Source organism: Aplysia californica, unplaced genomic scaffold (genome assembly GCF_000002075.1).
Source record: "Aplysia californica isolate F4 #8 unplaced genomic scaffold, AplCal3.0 scaffold00817, whole genome shotgun sequence".
Classification (NCBI taxonomy): Eukaryota; Metazoa; Mollusca; class Gastropoda; order Aplysiida; family Aplysiidae; genus Aplysia; species Aplysia californica.
Window position 1 is genome coordinate 257,648 of NW_004798087.1, and position 19,794 is coordinate 277,441.

Sequence of the window (19,794 nt, forward strand, 5' to 3'; positions counted from 1 at the left end):
GCTCATACGACCTTATGCTGTTGCGAGCGCCGTAAAACCTCTACTAAAACTAAATCAGAAGGAGAGGAAAAGAAAAAAGGGAATGCTTATTTAGGCCACCTATGGCCTATATACCGTGGAGGCCCCCCGGTAACATTATATAGGCCACCTATGGCCTATATACCGTGGAGGCCCCCCGGTAACATTATATAGGCCACATATGGCCTATATACCGTGGAGGCCCCCCGGTAACATTATATAGGCCACCTATGGCCTATATACCGTGGAGGCCCCCCGGTAACATTATATAGGCCACCTATGGCCTAAGTAAGGAGGAGGAGAGGACGATGAAGAATAAAAACGTTGTTGTGTGAAATATCAACGACCAGCAATAAAGGTGATGCGGATTTTCTGCGCCACAGATTACATACAGGCACTGCACAGGCCGCTGGCTGGCGTGCTGGACTCTGGGACCAGTGAGGAACAGGCGGCGATTTTGGCTCAAGGTTATCTCTATTTACCACAGCTTTTGGGTGATGGTTGGTCCAATGACTTGTACTATTGGTGTTCTACTGTACAAGTGTAATTGGTGGGATGCTCTACCGTACTCTAACCAACTTGCAAAATGCGCTAACGAATTACAGTGAAGTTCACTTAACCCTATCCGTACGTCGTGTTTTACTTTCGTATCCATACAAAGTGGGGAACTCTGTGCTACCACTTTCCAAAGAGGAAATTTACTCGATAATCTGATCTGTACGCTTTGCATAGCAGTCTGTCAAAGTGTTTTGTTGAGAAATACTTAAAGTTTCATAGAGATCTTCTTTTTTTTTTTTTCTTTTAAACTTAAAAAAAAAGCGGATGCACAATCCACTCTCAAGTATTTTAAAATGTGAAGAATACACCCTGGGCGTATAAAATGACCCCAGGGCGTACGGAAAGGGTTAAACCAAAATTGAGGGACACGCCGGATTTTCCTTGGTTTATCAGAGTTTTGTATTGGGAGGTGGCTCAAGTAGAAGAACCGCATTTGGTTTAAGTGGACTTGACTGTATCTCTGTCTACTCTACTGTCTGTGCAGTTCTGGCATGTAAGTTGTGTAGGTGGTATGACTTTTGTCTGGGTCAAAGTATTTCACTAATTGACAGCCCGTTTAAAAAGAATAAATTAACTAATCAAGGACTTAAAAAAAAGAAAAATATGGATAATCGACAATTCACTTTAAGTAGAAAATTGATCATTCTTTGTAACATTTTTAAAATACTCATGTAATTTTAGGACATAATATATTTTTACAGGAGGTAAGGAAAAAAGTCATTTTATTTATTTCTCTTTCTAAAAAGAAAAGATTTACCTTTCTCTATACTTATTGGTCGTTAGATGAAAAAACTTAAGGAGACCAGATGGCCAGATGTTCTTTTATACATTTCTCCTGGGCTTTATCTCATAATATAGGGGTGGGTAGTTGATGTATACTTCTACTGCGCTGACTACCGTTCCTCTTCTGTTTCTGTCTGTCCATCATGCTTTTTCCTTGCACAGAATGGCCGTCGTTTGTGCGTGGTTGTGCGTTGTGCTTCTCTTCACTCATACTAATATTATCTCTCATTTGGGAGACGAGACTTTGGGTTGCAAATACTAACATAACTTTTGCATGAACCTCAGTGGCTAGGGTAATTTTACTGCATGCTTTTCGTGGAGGTCAACTTTTTTTTTCAGTGGTGTGTGCTTGTGGGTGTGCAGTTTTCTGTACTTGGATTTTTTTGCCTTTTTCAAAGTGTTTTTGTGGGTGGTTGGCAGGTGCTCTGGTGTGGTTTGCTCCTTATTGCCTATCAAACATCTATCGTCCTTATCTCTCCTCCTTCTTTTTTGTGTTTTTTACTCTCTTGTAACACCTCTAATCTTTGGCACTTATATGACCTTTTGCAGTTGTAAGCGCCGTAAAACCTGTACTAAAACTTTAAAAACCTACAATTACTATGACAATTTCTATGAATGCTAACCCTCTGTTCGGTGGCTGCACTTGTAATGTGCATTTGTCTCTCCTTGTGGTTTTTTTTCCCATTTTCAAAGTTTTGTTTCTTATCTTGATTGTACTTACCTTTATCATTTCTTCCATCATCTCTAAAACTTAAATAATTTGGGGTTTTTTGTATTGTATAGAAAATGTTGAGGGTTTTCGTTACTCCTTCAGTTGTGTACTGGTTAGGATTGTGGGTGCTCTGATGTGGTTTGCTCCTTCTTTCCTATAAAAATATCTATCGTCTCTATTTCCCCCCCCCCCCTTCTTTTTTGTGTTTGTTAATCTCTTGTATCACCTCTAATCTTTGGCACGTATATATGACCTTTTCGTGTTGCAAGTGCCGTAAAACTCTTACTAAAACTATTAGGACCCCATTTTATGGAGTATCCCTCTGTCTCTCTGCTAGAATGCTGCATTCCACGCAACCATGGCTGCTCATTTCATATACAGTAATATGACGTTTGTAGATATACTTTCCTTGTGTATGTGCTTTTAGTTGAATATATGTATGCTTTTGACTTTAATTAACATTAATGTGGTAGTCCTTGTTTTCAAACCATGTGAAGCACGTAAGTATCCTCTGATTTAAGAAATAACCCCCCAAAAAAATTTATATTCCACGTTTATACAATGCCAGAGATTTTCTGAGTTTTTTGGGGGGGGGTTTTGCTGTCTCGTGTGTATATATGGGTAACCATTGATGTAGTGTACATTTGTACTTTATTTTGTTGTGCAGGAGTTTTTTGTATAGTGGTAAAACTCTTAGACTTACTGCACGAAATTTGATTCCCCTGCAGGAGAGTTATTTTAACCATATCCGTATGTCGTATTTTACTATCGTATCCATACGACGTGGGGCACTCTGTGCCACCACTTAACTCTATCCATACGTCATTTTTTACTATTGTATCCATACGACATGGGGCACTCTGTGCCACCACTTAACTCTATCCGTATGTCATCTTTTACTATCGTATCCATACGACGTTCCCTCACTTTCCAAAGAGGAAATGTACTTGTTAATCCGATCTGTACGCTTTGCATAGCAGTTTGTCAAAATGATCTTTTGAGAAATACTGAAAGTTTCAAAGAGATCTTCGTACTAGAAGTATTTTAAAATGTGAAGAATACAACCCCGGGGGTGCAAAATGACCCCAGGGCGTACGGATAGGGTTAAGCTTGTAATTTGTTTAGTCTGTCAATGCTGGCTGTCTCCCTATGTCTGTCTCCTTCTTTTATTGTGTTTGTTACTCTCTTGTAACACCTCTAATCTTCAGCACTAAAATTGTCTTATTGTGTTGCGAGTGCCGTAAAACTCTTACTAAAACTAAGGTTGTTTTTTTTCTCTAGTCTCAGAAAGTGAAGAAGATAATTTTCTGAATAGAACAGACAGCCCAGGGGGCTATGGAGCAATTCCTACAAACAGAGGTGAGTGAACAATTGGTTTTTGCAAATAAGGATATCTTATGCAACAGTGGGTGGTTGGCTGGTGCTCTGGTGTGGTTTGCTCCTTCTTTCCTATAAAAAAGTCTATCATCTCTATCTCCCCTCCTTCTTTTTTGTGTCTGTTACTCTCTTGTAACACCTCTAATCTTCAGCACTTATATGACCGTATTGTGTACAAGTGCTGTAAAACTCTTACTAAAACTAAATAAAAGGATATCTTCAGTATTCGCTAATAAAGTAAGAAGTTTCTGTACAGGACACTTATTTCAGAGGGCTACAGGGCAAAGCCTACACATAATAGTTGTAGGTAGAAAAGGAAGTATGTTTATTTTTATGATGATTATTTATGTGACTTTACCTTCCAAAAGACTTTAAATATTTTCATAGGAGAAGATACATTTCAAACGGATAAGAAGCCATTACTGCATGTAGTGGTAAGCAAAAAATATATTAATTTACAGATTAGTACAGTAGCCTCTGTTCCAATACCTGCTAATATATTTTGAGCCAAGGGCTGTCTTGTATTACCTCCATTTTTCCAGTTTTGACGTAAAATCTCTTTGAGAGCTCTTGAAATCAAATCCTGTGTTGCACTGGGGTTTGCTGCCATTGTTGTAATTCAGGAGGCAAAAGTAAAAACTCTGTTTCTTGATGAAGAAGGTTGATTTATTTAACATATAAGAAAAATGACATGAGGTCTGGCTTCACTGACAAGACTGAATCATAATGAGCACAGTGGTTAAAACAGGAAGGAGGAGTGAGTAAAGATCACTAAGAACAGACAATCTTTGTTGTGAGGGTAGATAAAATAAAAGTACAATTACAGGGACATAATTCAACTTAATCATGGTAATATAAGGACCAACAATCCAGGATTTATTGTTGCCCTTCTATATATTGATAAAAAGCAATCTAATAGTCTAACATCCAGTTGGGAAAACGGGAGTTACTAACACAGGCATGAACCGAAATAATTCTGGTATCAAGAGGAAGATTTTTGTGGCATCGGTGGCCTAGTGGGGAGGCTACCGGACTCGTAATCGTGAGGTTGCGGGTTCGTGGGCCCGACATTGTGACCTTGGGAAAGGCACTTTACATGAATTTTCCTCTCTTCACCCAAGTGGGAATGGGTACCCGGCCAGAGACAGCGAAAGATCTTGTTAGTTTGTTAGTGTTTGAGCGCTTCACCAGCTGCTTGTACTGTATGCTTCCCGGGGAGCTGAGAATATTTCTGAGTGTTCGGGCCCGTGGCTCGAACCCCCGAACCCGCAACCTCACGATTACGAGCCAGGTAGCCTAACCACTTGGCCACCGACGCCACAGTCTCATATGTATAGTCGCACAAAGGACTCAGTGGGGGAAGTTCTAGTTTTATTCTGTTGAAGTGGAAGTTGAGAGCTGTATATGAGCCAAATTGTCAATGATCTATTTCTTATATTTTACAATTTAAAAATTCTACGAACTATAAAATTGAAAAATCTTTTCTTTCCCCAGGAGGAGAGTGGGTGGTTGGCGGGTGCTCTGGTGTGGTTTGCTCCTTCTTTCCTATCATCTATTAATATCATCCTTATCTCCCCTCCTTCTATTTTGTGTTTGTTACTCTCTTGTAACACCTCAAATCTTCTGGTGCTCATAGGACCTCATGCAATTGCAAACACCGTAAAACCTCTATTAAAACTAAAAAACTAATCGTCGACACTTATATAACCTTATTGTGTTGCAAGTGCCGTAAAACTCTTACTAAAACAGACACTCTTCTCCAGGAGCCAGTAAGGAACTCGGCCCAGTACACCCAAGAGGAGCGGCCTCCAATTCCGACTCCTCTGAGGCGTATGTCAACGAGAATGACATTGATTTCCTCACTGATGCCGACAGTGAGAAGGAAGTGTTTAGAACAAAGGTGCGTGTTTGTGTGTGTGCTTGTGTGTATGTGTGTGTGTGTGTGTGTATGTGTGTGCTCGTGCCTGTGTGTGTGTGTGTGTGTGTGCGCGCTCGTGTGTGCATGTGTTTTGTGTGTGTGTGTGTGGGGGGGGGGGGGAGGTGTTTGTGTGGGCATGTGTGTGTGGGTGTTTGTGTGTGTGTTTTTGTGCATGTGCTTGTGTATGTGTGTGTGCATGTTTCATGTGTTTATGTGTGTATGTGTGTGCACATGTATGTGTGTGCGTGTGTGTGTGTGTGTGTGCATGTGTCATGTGTGTGTTTGTCATGTGTGCATGTCCTCGTGTGTGTGTGCATGTGTCGTGTGTGTGTGCGCGCGCGTGTGTGCGCGCGCGTGTGTGTGTGTGTGTGCGCTTGTGTCATGTGAGGTGTGTGTGTGTGTGCGTGTGTGTGCACGCGCGTGTATGTGTGTGACATCATTACTGTCGTCAGTGTTGGTTTTTGTGTTATTTTGGGGGTGGGGATGTGTTGTGGTAATGATGATGATGGGTGTTATGGTTGTCTCCGTTTGTGAGCTTTGGTCTGTGGGTGGTTGGCGGGTGCGGCTCTGATGTGGTTTGCTTCTTCTTTCCTATGAAACATCTATCGTCCTTTTCTCCCCTTCTTCTTTTTTATGTTTGTTACTCTCTTGTGTGTTATCATTGTCTCAGTTTGTGTATGTATGTGTGTGCATGTGTCGTGTGTGTGTGCATGTGCTTGTGTGTGTGCTCACAGGACCTTATGCAGTAGCGAGCGCTGTAAAACTCTACTAAAACTGATCTTTGGTCTGTGGGCCCAGTGTCACAGAGGTGTTCATTTTGGTGTATTATCATGTAGAAAAGAGTATGGTAAAGTATGTTTTGATTACTTAACTCTTTAAACCCGGAATTTTTTCCACCATTTCCCGAAGTTTTTTCTGCAGTCACCTAAATATGGCACACTATGTCTCATTATTGTTATAACCCCTAATTCTTGCTTGCAAATTCTAAATGGCGGAAGCAAAGTCTTAGTCATTACAAAAAAAAACTTGGGTCGGGAATAGTTCTGAAAAAAAGCAAAAACTAGCACTGAATGGAGCAAAACAATTGTCACTAGTATCGGTGGCCGAGTCTGACTTTGGCTTAGCTAGCAGCGTGCCCGTGAATATAGGGCGCTGCACAGTGGCGACCAACAGTGGCATGTTTGTAAACTGTTCTGTATTTGTGTAATATTGTCTATTTATGTATGTATGTATTTATGCATGTAGTTTAGTATGTACATATTTATAATTGGTCGCTTTTAAGGACAAGTGGGCTATCCCAAAAAATGCTGTTTTGAGAAAATCGAAGGTAAAGTTTTTGCCCCTTGTTTAGTTTCATTAAAAAACAAGGAGAGTTTTGTCTATAACCAAACAAATATACACACCATAGGTAGGGTGTAGGTCAAGATTTTTGGAAACCTCCGAAATCTGGGTCACCCCGTGTGTCCTTAAAAGCGACCAATTATGTATTTATGTTTGTATATTTATGTATGTTTGGCATTGTAAAGCAAAGTGCCCTTCTGGGACAAATAAAAGTGTAATTGTGAAACGTGCTAACAAAATGAGTTACTTTTCTCGGATTTTAGCCTTATGGAAATAGATACATCATGCTTATAGGTGAAAGTTTTTTACAATTTATAAGTATGCAATAATATAGTTTTTTCAGTTCAAATATACACTTAACAAATTCAAAGACCGCATAGAAAGACCAAATTGCACCTAGCAAATCCAAATATACAAATGACGTCATAAAATGTCATAATACAACAATAGCAAGTTCAAAATATGTAAACATAGAAATCTCAAATGTAACACATAGCAAATTCAAATGCCACATAGCAAAGTTCAAATGTAAATATGCTTGAACTAGAGTAAAAGGAGGCAAAGTGGGTGGTTGATGGGTGCTCCGGTGTGGTTTGCTCCTTCTTTCCTATCTAACATCTATCAGCCTGGTCTCTCCTCCTTCTTATTTGTGTTTGTTACTCTCTTGTAACACCTCTAATCTTTGGCACTATATGACCTTATTGTGTTGCAAGTGCCGTAAAAGTCTTTCTAAAACTAAAAAGGAGGCTAAAAGTATAATAAGTATATCAAGGTAAGAAGTAAAAGGGTTTGGGGGGGGGGGGGGGTTTGCTACGAAAAAGTTAGATGTAAGCCGTGTGGTGCCACAAGGAAGAAATCATGTGAAACGAAAGTAATAGTTAAATCATGTTAAAAGCCGAAAATAAACTCACATGTTTAACAGAAACAAATGGTTATGATACAAATCAACATACTGCTGGTATATTATAGAACTAACTGAGTGAAATCTAAAGCCAAGTTTACTTTTATTTACTTATTGTTGCACTACAAAACGCTATGGCTTATAGGCTTGCATTGATCTGAAGGCTGCTGCCGTTTTCAGTTTAGTCACAGCTTGTGTTTTTTGTTCCATCATCGGGGCAAGTGTGACCATCCTTTGTTGATGAGTCAGCTGAGTGAGCATCTGGTCTTTTGCTTCTCCGAGCCACAGTTTCAAATCGTATTTCCAAATTCACATACGTTCTCATAGATGTTAAGAAAAGATGTGTTGGGGGTAGATTATTTCTTCCCCATTCTATTGATGAGTTGCCATTTAAAGCTTGCCTTTGTGCTCAAGCGTTGTTACATACAAAGCATACTTCGTTATGGGGATTGTTGGACCAGTTTCTCAGAGGGATGGGTTGAAACGAAATCTGCCATTCCCTCTACTTGAAAGTCGTGAAAGACAAGGCCACCCTCGTCACTGACAGTTATTTAGGCCCCTATAGCATCGTGCGGTTCGATCCCTTTCGACCGTGCAGTACTCGAACAAAGCATTGACCACTCCATGCACTTCGTCGGTTTCTCTTCTTCAACAGCTTGCTACCAGCTTCCTCAATAAAGGCAAATTCATACCGCTAAATGTTCTGCATCAGCCATGCTGCCTACTGATGTCTAGTTGCTTCAGTCCTATCTGAATTACTTTCTGCTGGAGCATCCTTGGAATTTTTTAAATGGTAATCAATTCACCTTAAAATTAAACTGCTTATGGTTGTCGTCAACTCAGTTTGAGCACATTAAAATACTTTTCACACTGAATAATCTTTGCGGAGGATATTTGCTTTTGCTATGTGGCATTTGAACTAGTTATTGTGTTACATTTGGATTTGCTATTTGTACATTTGAATTTGTTACGCACAATTGTGCACTAAAATTTCCTATTGTACAATTGAACTTTCTATGTGGTGTGAAACTTTCTATATGGCATTTGAACTTGCTATGTGGCATTTGTATTTCTTATGTGTACATTTGATCTGAAAATACTATAAAAGGCATGTAGCTTATACATTAAAGAATATAATGCCGTCAGTATAAAATCTACAAATTTAACTCTAATGTTGATTTTTTTGTGGCCAATATCTCTATTTATGGATTGTAAGAAGTAACTCGTTTTGTCTGCACGCCTCACAATGTGGGTGGCTAGCGGGTGTTCTGGTGTGGTTAGCTTCTTCTTTCCTATCGAACATCTATCATCTTTATCCCCCCTCCTTCTTTTTGTGTTTGTTACCCTCTTGTAACACCTATAATCTTCGGCATTTATATGACCTTATTTTGTTGCAAGTGCCGTAAAACTCTTACTAAGACTAAACGCCTCACTATTTATTTTATTTCTATAACCCTCCCCTCCTCAGACTGCTCTTTTTGTCAGCGACCTGGCACGGAAGAAGAGGAGTAAACTGTCCAAGCTCTACAAACTGTACCATTGGTAAGAATAATAGATAGCATCTGTATAGCGCAAATACCCGCTCAACAGCAAGCTCTATGCGCTTCACAATCTATACTATTACCCCAGCAGACCTGAGAGCATTCTGAAACAACCTCAACTTCCTGGGAAGCATACAGTGCAAGCAGCTATTTATAGGCGCTAAAATACTAACATACCTGCAAGATCTTTCGCTGTCTGTGGCCAGGTACCCGTTCCCACCTGGGTGAAGTGAGGAAAATTCGTGTAAAGTGCCTTTCCCAAGGACACAACGTGGGGCCTGCGGCTCTTACCCTCGACCCCACAACCTCACGATTACGAGTCTGGTAGCCACAGAAGAAAAGGAGAACACTTTGCTCTTTTTGAAGATTTGTCTTTTGTGGCATGCACGGAAAGGGGATGCTCAATGAGTGGTTGGCGGGTGCTCTGGCGTGGTCTGCTTCTTCTTTCCTATCAAACATCTATTGTCTTTATCTCCCGTCCTTCTTTTTTATGTTCGTTACTCTCTTGTAACACCTCTAATCTTCTGGCGCTCATATGACCTTATGCTGTTGCGAGCGCCGTAAAACCTCTACTAAAACTAAAACTGAGTGACCATTATTGTGCCATTGTGCTTCTTTTTACTCAAACAAACAAAAGCGGGTAGTTGGAGGGTGCCACTAGTAGTCATTTTGCTTCTTTTCTTTTCCTCCGTTGTTTCTTATAATTTTACCTTTTCTTTATGTCACTCTACTCAAAGGGAACTTAACTGTCTTCATCCCTTTTGAGTGGCATACAAAACTGAGTGGCTAATATATTATTGTTACTCCTCTATCATAATACCTTTAACTTTTTGACAAGTTTCTTTCTCTTAGATATTTTGTCAGTTCCCCAGAAACCAATAGACTGTAGAATTGATTGTGGGTGGTTGGCGGATGCTCTGGTGAGGTTTGCTTCTTCTTCCCTATCAAACGTCTATCGTCCTTATCTCCCCTTCTTCTTTTTAATGTTTGCTACTCTCTTGTAACACCTCTGATTAGTCTGATCTTCTTGCCCTCATATGACCTTATGCAGTTGAGAGCGCCGTAAAACCTCTACTAAAACTAAAACGTAGAATTGATTTAGTTACAGAAATTCTTTGTTGGTCTCACTGTCCTTTTTTTTTCTCTGTTTCAGGAATCTTGGGACCATTGCCATCTTCTATGGACTGCCTGTTGCACAGTTGGTCCTCACTTACCAAAAGGTGTCGTATGTGTCTTGATGTTTTGCTTCCCACTGATAGAACTTGGAGTAATTCGGTTGTTTGAATTTGTTTAGTGTGCCTTAACTACAACACAGAACTGCTGCTTTTTCTTTCCTAATCCTTGTTATCGTCATTTTCCTCTACTTTTTTTGTATGTTTTGTCACACTCTTGTGACCCGCTATTTCCAGGGTGCCTTGATAGTCGAAGCAGACTTTGTGCTGTTGAAGCTAGAGAGGTGAGCAGAGTAAGGACTTCTCTGTTGACATCCACCCCTTGGCGCTCATATGACCTTATGCAGTTGCGAGCGCAGTAAAACTTTACTAAAACTAAACTAAAATGTGTTCCGGGTTATTTTGCAGGCGCAATAAAAACAGTTGAAAAGAGACACTTGAATCAACATAATGTAAGAGTCTGGAGCATGTTGGACGCTTGAAACAACAGAAAAGTCTGAGGCATCTTGGAAGCTTGAATCAACATAATGTAAGAGTCTGGAGCATGTTGGACGCTTGAAACAACAGAAAAGTCTGAGGCATCTTGGAAGCTTGAATGAACATAATGTAAGAGTCTGGAGCATGTTGGAAGCTTGAATGAACATAATGTAAGAGTCTGGAGCAGGTTGGAAGCTTGAATGAACATAATGTAAGAGTCTGGAGCATGTTGGAAGCTTGAATCAACATAATGTAAGAGTCTGGAGCACGTTGGAAGCTTGAATCAACATAATGTAAGAGTCTGGAGCATGTTGGACGCTTGAAACAACATAATGTAAGAGTCTGGAGCATCTTGCACTGGAAAAATAGTGGGCAAACAAGACAGGGTGGACCAAGAACAATTGATACAGAGAGCTTGAACAGATGGGTCATGAGGAAAGTGCTGCAATATAAGATTCTTGAGAGCATCCAAGCAGAGAAATGAGTGGCTGGCATAATTGTCGATGTCCGTTTCTGATCTAGCATTTCATGATGATGATGACGATCACCCTGCGAATGAAATTTAATCTTACGTTTATACACTCAGGTGGCTAATTTTATTAAACTTTCGTGTTTATGTATTTGTCTTTGTTTTACCTGGAATAAGAATGTACATGTGGGTGGTTGGCTGGTGCTCTGGTGTGGTTTGCTCCTTCTTTCCTATAAAAAATCTATCTTGTCTATCTCCCCTCCTTCTTTTTTGTCTTTGTTACTCTCTTGTAACACTTCTAATCTTCTGCACTTATATTACCTTATTGTGTTGCAAGTGCCGTAAACTCTTACTAACACTTTAAAAAAATAAGAACATACATCAGGTCTGTCATTACCTCAGTTTCATGTTGAGTTGGGCTATGGTACAGATGATCTTGGTTCAAATCATTATTTTTGTATATTTTTAAATTTTAGTTGTTATGTTAGTTTTTAGGACTCTTCAGTTACTTGGATGGTTCCTATAAAAGATGGACGTTGGGTTAGAGATTTAGCCTCTTTGATATCCTTAACAATGTATCGTCTAGGAAAAGTGTTAAGCAAGTAGACAGTGCCAAAGAGATAGCACAATGCTTACAACAAACAGCTCAAATTTCAGTGAACAAAAGAGGTAGATGAGGGGGGAAAAAATGCCAAAAAATTAAATATTGCCGCAAGCATGGTTTAGTGCGTCCAAAGTGCTAGACCTTGGAAAAACATAAATGACAATTTGTTTTTATTTGGTGCCTATCCCTCGCATTACAGCTCTTGTATTGATTTGGGTCTTTTTCTCGTAGTGTTTAAAGTGTTAGAATTGTGCTAGACACCAATAACATGCAGACACAAATCCGTCGCTTTTAAGGACAAGCGGGCTATCCCAGATTTCGGGGGTTCCAGAAATCTTGACCAACACCAAAAGTGGGCATTGCCCTGCCTAAAGGAGAAGTTTGGTTTCACTGATGTGTATATTTGTTTGGTTATAGAGAAAACTCTCCTTGTCTTCTAAAGAGACTGAATAAGGATCCAAAATCTTTAACTTGGATTTTCTCAAAACAGCATTTATCAGGATAGTCCTTTTGTGTTTGACTCTTTAAGCCCTGAGTTTTTTCTACAGTCACCTAAACCTGGTGCACTATGTCTCATTATAGTCCCAAAAGTTTGCCCCCAACTTCTAAATACCGGAAACTAAGTCTTAGTCATTACTAAAAAAAAACTTGGTTCGGGAATAGTTCCGAAAAACAAGCAAAAACTAACACTAAATAAAACGAAACAGTTGTCACTAGTACCGGACGCTCCCAGCATCAGATGGGGTTCTTACTTTCTTTACTTTATCCGTCCTCTTATATCTCTAGGGCGTCGAGGGGAGAAAGAGCTCCCTGTCTCTAGCAAGTTGGATGGCCTGGCTGAGTGGGATATTGAATGTTGTCAGGTTATCCTTCACACCCTGGATCCAGGTCTTTCTTGGTCTTCCTCTTGCTTTGTACCCTGATACTTTCCTGTAGTAGGCTTTACTGGCAAGTTGGTTAGCTGCCATACGTGATGGGGTTCAAAGAGTTAACTAAAAGGGTGGTTTCTTGTGAGACTGTTGAGAATTTCATGGAAGGAAAAGAAATCAAATGAAATAGTTCTGAAAGAAGCCCACGTTGGACATCCACTAACAAAGACAATTTGCGGGCAGTTGGTAGGTGCTCTGGTGCGATGGGGTTCAAAGAGTTAAAAGCGATTAATCGTGTTGTCTCCCCACAGATCCTGCGACAGACGGGGAACCAAGACCTGTGCTACTACAACTTTGCCTGTGCCCACCCCTTAGGCTCCTACATCAGCTCTTTCAACAATGTCTTCAGCAACATCGGCTACGTTCTTCTCGGCATTCTCTTCATCATCATCGTCTATTACAGGTGATGACCAACTTGTTGTTTTTACTGTCATCATCATCATCATCATCTGTTACAGGTGATAAGCAGCTTGTTGTTTTTACTCTTATCATCATCATCATCATCATCATCATCATCATCATCATCTGTTACAGGTGATAAGTAACTTGTTGTTTTTACTATCATCATCATCATCATCATCATCATCATCATCATCATCTGTTACAGGTGATAAGTAACTTGTTGTTTTTACTATCATCATCATCATCATCATCATCATCATCATCTGTTACGAGTGATCAATCCCGTATTATTTGTACCATCATAGTTGTCTGCAACAGATGATCAATAATGTATAATGTTTACTGTCATCATCATTTGTGGGTGGTTGGCAGGTGCTCTGGTGCTTTGCGCCTCCTTTCCTGTCAAACATCTATCGTCCTGATCATCTTTCTTTTTTTTTTTTTGTTACTCTCTTGTAACACCTCTAATCTTGGACACTTATATGACCTCATTGTGTTGCAAGTGCCGTAAAACACTTACTAAAGCTTCAACTGTCATCATCTTTTATTTCAGGTGATAAACCTCTAATTGTTTTTTCCATAATAATCATCTATGACAGGTGATAGATCACTTAAAGAACTCAACGAACTGATAGAATAAAAACACCAAAGACCTCATTAAACACCAAAAAAGAACAAGTAAAAACCTAAGCAGAGAAGAAAAATAAAACACACAAAAAATCAGCAAAATTAGGGGGGGGAGGGGGGGGGAACTTTTTAACTCACCAATCATGAGAAAAGGACTAAGACAAAAAAGGTCGACACACTGAGAGAAAACATGTTTAACAACTTTAAAAAACTGGACAATTTCGGATGTATGCTTCCCAGGAAGTTGAGTTTGTTTCAGAATGCTCTCAGGTCTGCTGGGGTCATAGTAGTATAGATTGTGAAGCGCATAGAGCTTGCTGTTGAGTTGGGATTTCAGCTATACAAATGCTATCTATTATTATTATTAAGATTTTTTCCAATGCTATCTATTATTATTATGTAATTCTTTTTCAGATCATGGCACAACCGTCGAGTAATTGAAAAGTATGGGGATTTGGAGCGGAAGTACGGCATCCCTCAACACTTCGGCCTGTTCTACGCCATGGGCCTGGCTCTGGTCATGGAGGGAATCATGAGCAGCTGCTACCACATCTGTCCCAACTACTCCAACTTCCAGTTTGGTCAGTTTGTACTTTAACTCTCTCTGTACCGGGGGCTCTCGTGGCCTAGAGGTTTAAGTGTTGGCCTCTCATTCAAAGGTCCTGGGTTTGAATCCGGGTAGCGACCGAAAAATTTTCTACTCTAAAATTGTCTCCTTTCACCTCCTTTCTTGCTCTCTAGCAATGTTCTGTCGTCTGCTTTCATCTCCTCTTTCTGACCCCACCCCCTCACCTCCTTTGCACCCTCCTCTGGGCTCCTGACTCTTTCTGCAGCCTTCCTACTGCTACTCCTTGGCTCCTTCTTACTGCTGTTGCGGGAAGAAAGAAACCTCTCTCTGTCGCCAGCCGGAGAGCTTGGTTCAGGGGGATGCCGTGGGTGGTTAATGTTTCCCTGACTCCATCTATCCAGGTCTTTCTCGGTCGCCCTCTAGCCTTGTTGCCATCGAATTTTTTATGTAGGCACGTTGTGCTGGATGGTGCGTTGGTAGTCGCATGAGATGTCTGAACCATTTGATTCTTTGGTGTTGGATGTGATGCATGACATCTTTTGTGCTATACAACCTACCATATTTCTGCACAGATACGTCCTTCATGTATGTGATAGCATGCCTATGTATGCTCTTTCACCTTTCTCTCTTTCTTCTTGCTTCCTCTCTCTGTCTTTCTCAACAACGTACCATATTTCTGCACAGATACTTCTTTCTTGTACGTGATAGCATGTCTATGTATGCTCATTTTCTTCTTGCTTCCTCTCTCTGTCTTTCTCACCCTAAACCACCCCTCCCCAATCTCCCCGCCCCCCCCCCCTCTCCAAATAGTAGTATTCAATATACCAAAATTCTTCACAGATACGTCCTTCATGTATGTGATAGCGTGCCTGTGTATGTTGAAGATCTACCAGGCCCGCCACCCAGACATCAACGCCAAGGCCCATGTGGCGTACTTTGTGATGGCAGTCATCATTTTCCTGGCCGTTGTCGGGGTGGTGAGTCTTTTCGTCCAACCATTAATGTGTCGCAACGCGGATGGAATCAGGCGCTAATAAATTTTTTGGCATGAGGAGTTATTGATATAATTCTCTGAAAGCTGGTTTATTTGCTTTGCTTCCAATGAAATATATATCCATTTATCTTGAATAGAACTCAAGATATTTGCGATTGAAGGAGGTGAGGTCGCCATTTTTCAGCATTGAAATTAGCGAGAAAATGGTCACCAAAGTTTGGTAACTCCAATAGCTAAACAGTCTTTGAAAACTGGAAAATGACAGATTTTGTGCCTTAAATCAATGTTTTGCAGGAAAATTCACATGGGAATGTGTTTTTATATTATGAACATACGAGAAGTTAAGCCAAAAAATAAAAATTTGATAACAATTTCCAAACTGGCGGAAAAATGCCTGTTTCTCCGATTTCGTTATTTTGACGAGCGCCTGATTCCACCACATCGTGACACATTGATCTGTTTGTTTGTTTATATGTGGCGTCAGTGGCCTCGTGGTTAGGCTCTTGGACTCGCAACTGAAGGGTCGTGGGTTCGAATCCCATCATTTCACCCAGTGACAGAGACAGATCTTGTCAGTTTGTTAATGTTTGAGCGCTTAACCAGCTGCTTGCACTGTATGCTTTCCAGGATGCCAAGAATGTTTCTGAGTGTTCTATGGTCTGCTGGGGTAATAAATCAGTGTAAAGTGCTGAAAGTGGGTGGTTGACGGGTGCTCTGGTGTGGTTTGCTTCTTTTTTCCTATCAAACATCTATCGTCTTGATCTCCCCTCCTTCTTTTTTGTGCTTGTAACACCCCTAATCTTCGGCACTTATTGTGTTGCAAGTGCCGTAAAACACTTACTAAAGCTAAAACTAAAAAGTGCATAAAGCTTGCTGTCGAGCGCGGAGATGCGCTATACACATCGTATTTATCATTTTTATTATTATTTTCCCAGTTTCTCTTTGTTACTTCGGTTTCTCCCTCCTTCATTTTTTTTCTCCCTCTCTCTCTTTCTTTCTCTTAAAGTCTATCTCTATACTTCCCCAGGTATACGATACCACGGGAATATAGATTGTCCACGCTGTAGTACATATAGTCCTCTCTCTCTCTCTCTCTCTCTCTCTCTCTCTCTCTCTCTCTCTCTTTCTCTCTCTCTCTCTCTCTCTCTCTGTCTCCCTCTCTCTCTACCTCCCTCCTTCTCACCCATGTATATAAATGATATTCCCCCCAGGTATATGGCAACACAGGACTATGGGTGGTCTACGCTGTGGTACATATAGTGCTCACCATATTTCTCACTGCACAAATCTACTACATGGGACGCTGGAAAGTTGGTACGGAAAGCAGATTTACCATTTTTATTCCCTTTTTTAATAATTAGAATTCTGAGAAAAACATGGATGGAAGAGATTTGAGGTTTTGAGCTAAAGCAGAAATAAGAATAAAGACATGCGGGGGTATTTTACCATATGCAGTTGTACCTGCCATGCGCATATATTTTCAGCTGCGCTTGTACCTCCCACCATCCCAAGAGTGTATTTTCTCAGTTTCGGGTAGACTGAATTTTTGCTTTTTCAAAACTAACGAACCTAATTAAACTTTAATTTTCATATTTGTTCATTTACTTATAAACATTGTTAGATGTTATTGTCTAGACCCCATTACAAAGAAACTACATCACTTTTTAGAATGCGTTCTTCTTTTTCTGAAATACTGCTGTGTTGGCTGGGACTTGGGTTAGGGAGTACACAAAACTGGCTGGTGCTGGAAGGGTTAAATGGCTAGCTCACATTTCCCCCTTTGCATCATTTTTACTCTATAATGACTCTGTGTAAGATGTCCACCTATCTAAGACTATGTGTCCTTATGCGCGACGCGACGTTCTGTTGCGTGCGATCATCGAGATGTATGTATCCTTATGCGCGACTATGTCGCGGCCAAATTTTCAGCCATGTTCGACAGAAGGGATAAAAGTGTCTCCTTTTGCGCTGCGCGACGTTAAGTCGAGTGCAACTGGTAAATCTCGTGCGCGACTGGCAGTTCACAACAGACAGACAATAGCAAGTTATTTTTTGCGCATAGCCTCGAGCCTTGCCTTCACTGACACACACAAACACACCCACACACACACACACACACACACACACACACACACGCGCACTCACCACACTCTGCGTATCAACCGGCACTCGTTGCTAGATATTTTGGCCAATGGTGATGCTCTAAACCTGCCACACTTCCTGTCTGTCGCACGCGACGAGACCCTCGATCGCTACATGTACCGATCGGACGCGACAGTCGTGCTTGACTTCGCGTTGCGAGTAAGGAGACCATTTCTTTATAATCTTACTTGATTGATTTTAGAGCGGCGAGAACCAGACGCGACGTTTCATCACAAGCTTTAAGAGAACCACTTTTCTCCTTGACAATGGATGGCCATCCAGGATAATTTCAACTGTAGTTTAATTTTGTTTTGTTATCTCCTTCCCAATTTTTTATAAGTTGAAAAAAATTCCTAAGTCATGGCTCTGAATTGGGAGAAAGTTTGGTTTTTTTTTTTTTCTTTGATTTTGCTGCACATGAAGAGATTGCCACTTCTGTTAATGTTTTGGACTGATGATGTGAAATTGACTGTGGGTGGTTGGCGGGTGCTCTGGTGTGGTTTGCTCCTTCTTTCCTATCAAATATCTGTCGTCCTTATCTCCCCTCTTTCTTTTTTGTGTATTTTACTCTCTTGTTAACACAGTATCTATTCTTTGGCACTTATATGACCTTTACTGTGTTGCTAGTGCCGTAATACTCGTACTAAAACTTTAAAATAACTTTTGGAATGTCTTGATAGTGACAAAATTTATCAAGAGGCGGGGACATACTATCAGTGACTTTCATCATCTCCATTAGGGCTGGCTTATGGGTTCTTAGATGTTCTGAAAGATCCAACAGGGAAACGGACATCATCGTCAGTGCAGAAAAGAGTAGACACCCTAACAGAAACTGTTGTAGTCTCTGCCTAAACGCACGCCATACAAAGGCAAGCTCCGCTCAAATGCACACTTTCATCATATGACGAGTTTATTCCACCACGTCGTGACACACATTATGTTTATAAAGTAATTATAGAGATATATATATATATATATATATAGATAGATATATATATATATGTGTGTCTTCTATTGACCTAATGTTTTTCCCCTTCAGATCGCTACATCTTCAAGCGTTTCTTCCTGGTCATAGTTTCTGACTGCCGCAGATGTTCCCGCCCTGTTTATCCTGTGAGTTTTGACGTGTGCCTATTTCTTTCTTTTTTTGTGTGTGGGTTTTTTTGTTGGTTTTTTTTTGTTTTCAAAGTTTATGTGGGTGGTTGCGGGTGCTCTGGTGTGGTTTGCTTCTTCTTTCCGATTGAACATCTGTCGTCTTTTTTCTGTTCGTTACTCTATTGTAACACCTCTAATCTTCGGCGCTTATATGACCTTATTGTGTTGCAAGTGCCGTAAAACTCCTACCAAAACTAAACTAAAACAAAGTTTACCACTCAGATCAGGGGTTGGATAGCACCACTGGTGGGTCCTACTTGTTTACTTTCCCTCCATTGTCTCTGATTATGTTACTTTTTCGCAACATTAAATGCCTGATTTTGTAGCAGTGTGCTTCTCTGTACTGCTGTCACATGCGAAAAATGTGAGTTTGATTCCTGTGTGTGGGTGGTTCGCGGGTGCTCTGGTGTGGCTTGCTTCTTTCCTATCAAACGTCTATCGTCCTTACCTCCTCTTCTTCTTTTTTATGTTTGTTACTCTCTTGTAACACCTCTAATCTTCGACATTTATATGACCTCATTTCATTGTGTTGTAAGTGCCGTTAAACTCTTACTAAAACTAAATGCTTGTTGATGAAGGAGTAAAACCTCTGTTTTTACAATAGACATAAATTCGTTTTGCAGGTGTTTAGAGGATGTCATTTGTAGGACCTACTTCTGTTTCTTTCTCTCTATTGTTTATGTTTGGTTTGTCTTGCATTGATAGGACCCTAACTGTGGCTGATCTACAACAGGGAACTGCTGCTTTTTCTTTCCTAATCCTTACTATCGTCATTTTTCCTCTACTTCTTTTGTATGTTTGTCACACTCTTGAGACCCGCTATTTCCGGGGTGCCTTGATAGTCCAAGCAGACTTTGTGCTGTTGAAGCTAGAGAGGTGAGCAGAGTAAGTCTGATTCCCTGTAGAACTTCTCTGTTGACATCCACCCCTTGGTGTTCATATGACCTTATGCAGTTGCGAGCGCCATAAAACCTCTACTATAACTAAAACTGTCTTGCCCAACACTACATATGTACATTATGTGCACGTAGCTTTATCTGCTCAAAACCCATTACATTTGACGGGACTATTTTTGAAGCCTTTATCTTATTTTGGATTTTTTTCTC

At 40.5% G+C, this 19,794-nt stretch overlaps 1 protein-coding gene across 6 annotated transcripts in view; it reads left to right on the forward strand.

Moving 5' to 3' along the window:
* LOC101856134 (SID1 transmembrane family member 2) overlaps window positions 1-19,794 on the forward strand; it is a 71,569-nt gene that overhangs the window by 42,384 nt on the left and 9,391 nt on the right. For 4 of the 6 annotated variants that reach the window (XM_035972728.1, XM_013088820.2, XM_013088818.2 and 1 more), the window contains 10 exons: window positions 402-485; window positions 3,353-3,430; window positions 5,212-5,348; window positions 9,077-9,150; window positions 10,303-10,369; window positions 13,052-13,203; window positions 14,244-14,410; window positions 15,238-15,374; window positions 16,603-16,705; window positions 18,573-18,646. In XM_035972728.1, coding sequence (XP_035828621.1) covers window positions 402-485; window positions 3,353-3,430; window positions 5,212-5,348; window positions 9,077-9,150; window positions 10,303-10,369; window positions 13,052-13,203; window positions 14,244-14,410; window positions 15,238-15,374; window positions 16,603-16,705; window positions 18,573-18,646 — 1,073 coding nt within the window. The remainder of the gene's footprint in view (window positions 1-401; window positions 486-3,352; window positions 3,431-5,211; window positions 5,349-9,076; window positions 9,151-10,302; window positions 10,370-13,051; window positions 13,204-14,243; window positions 14,411-15,237; window positions 15,375-16,602; window positions 16,706-18,572; window positions 18,647-19,794) is intronic. The other 2 variants (XM_013088821.2, XM_035972729.1) reach the window with 1 other exon arrangement.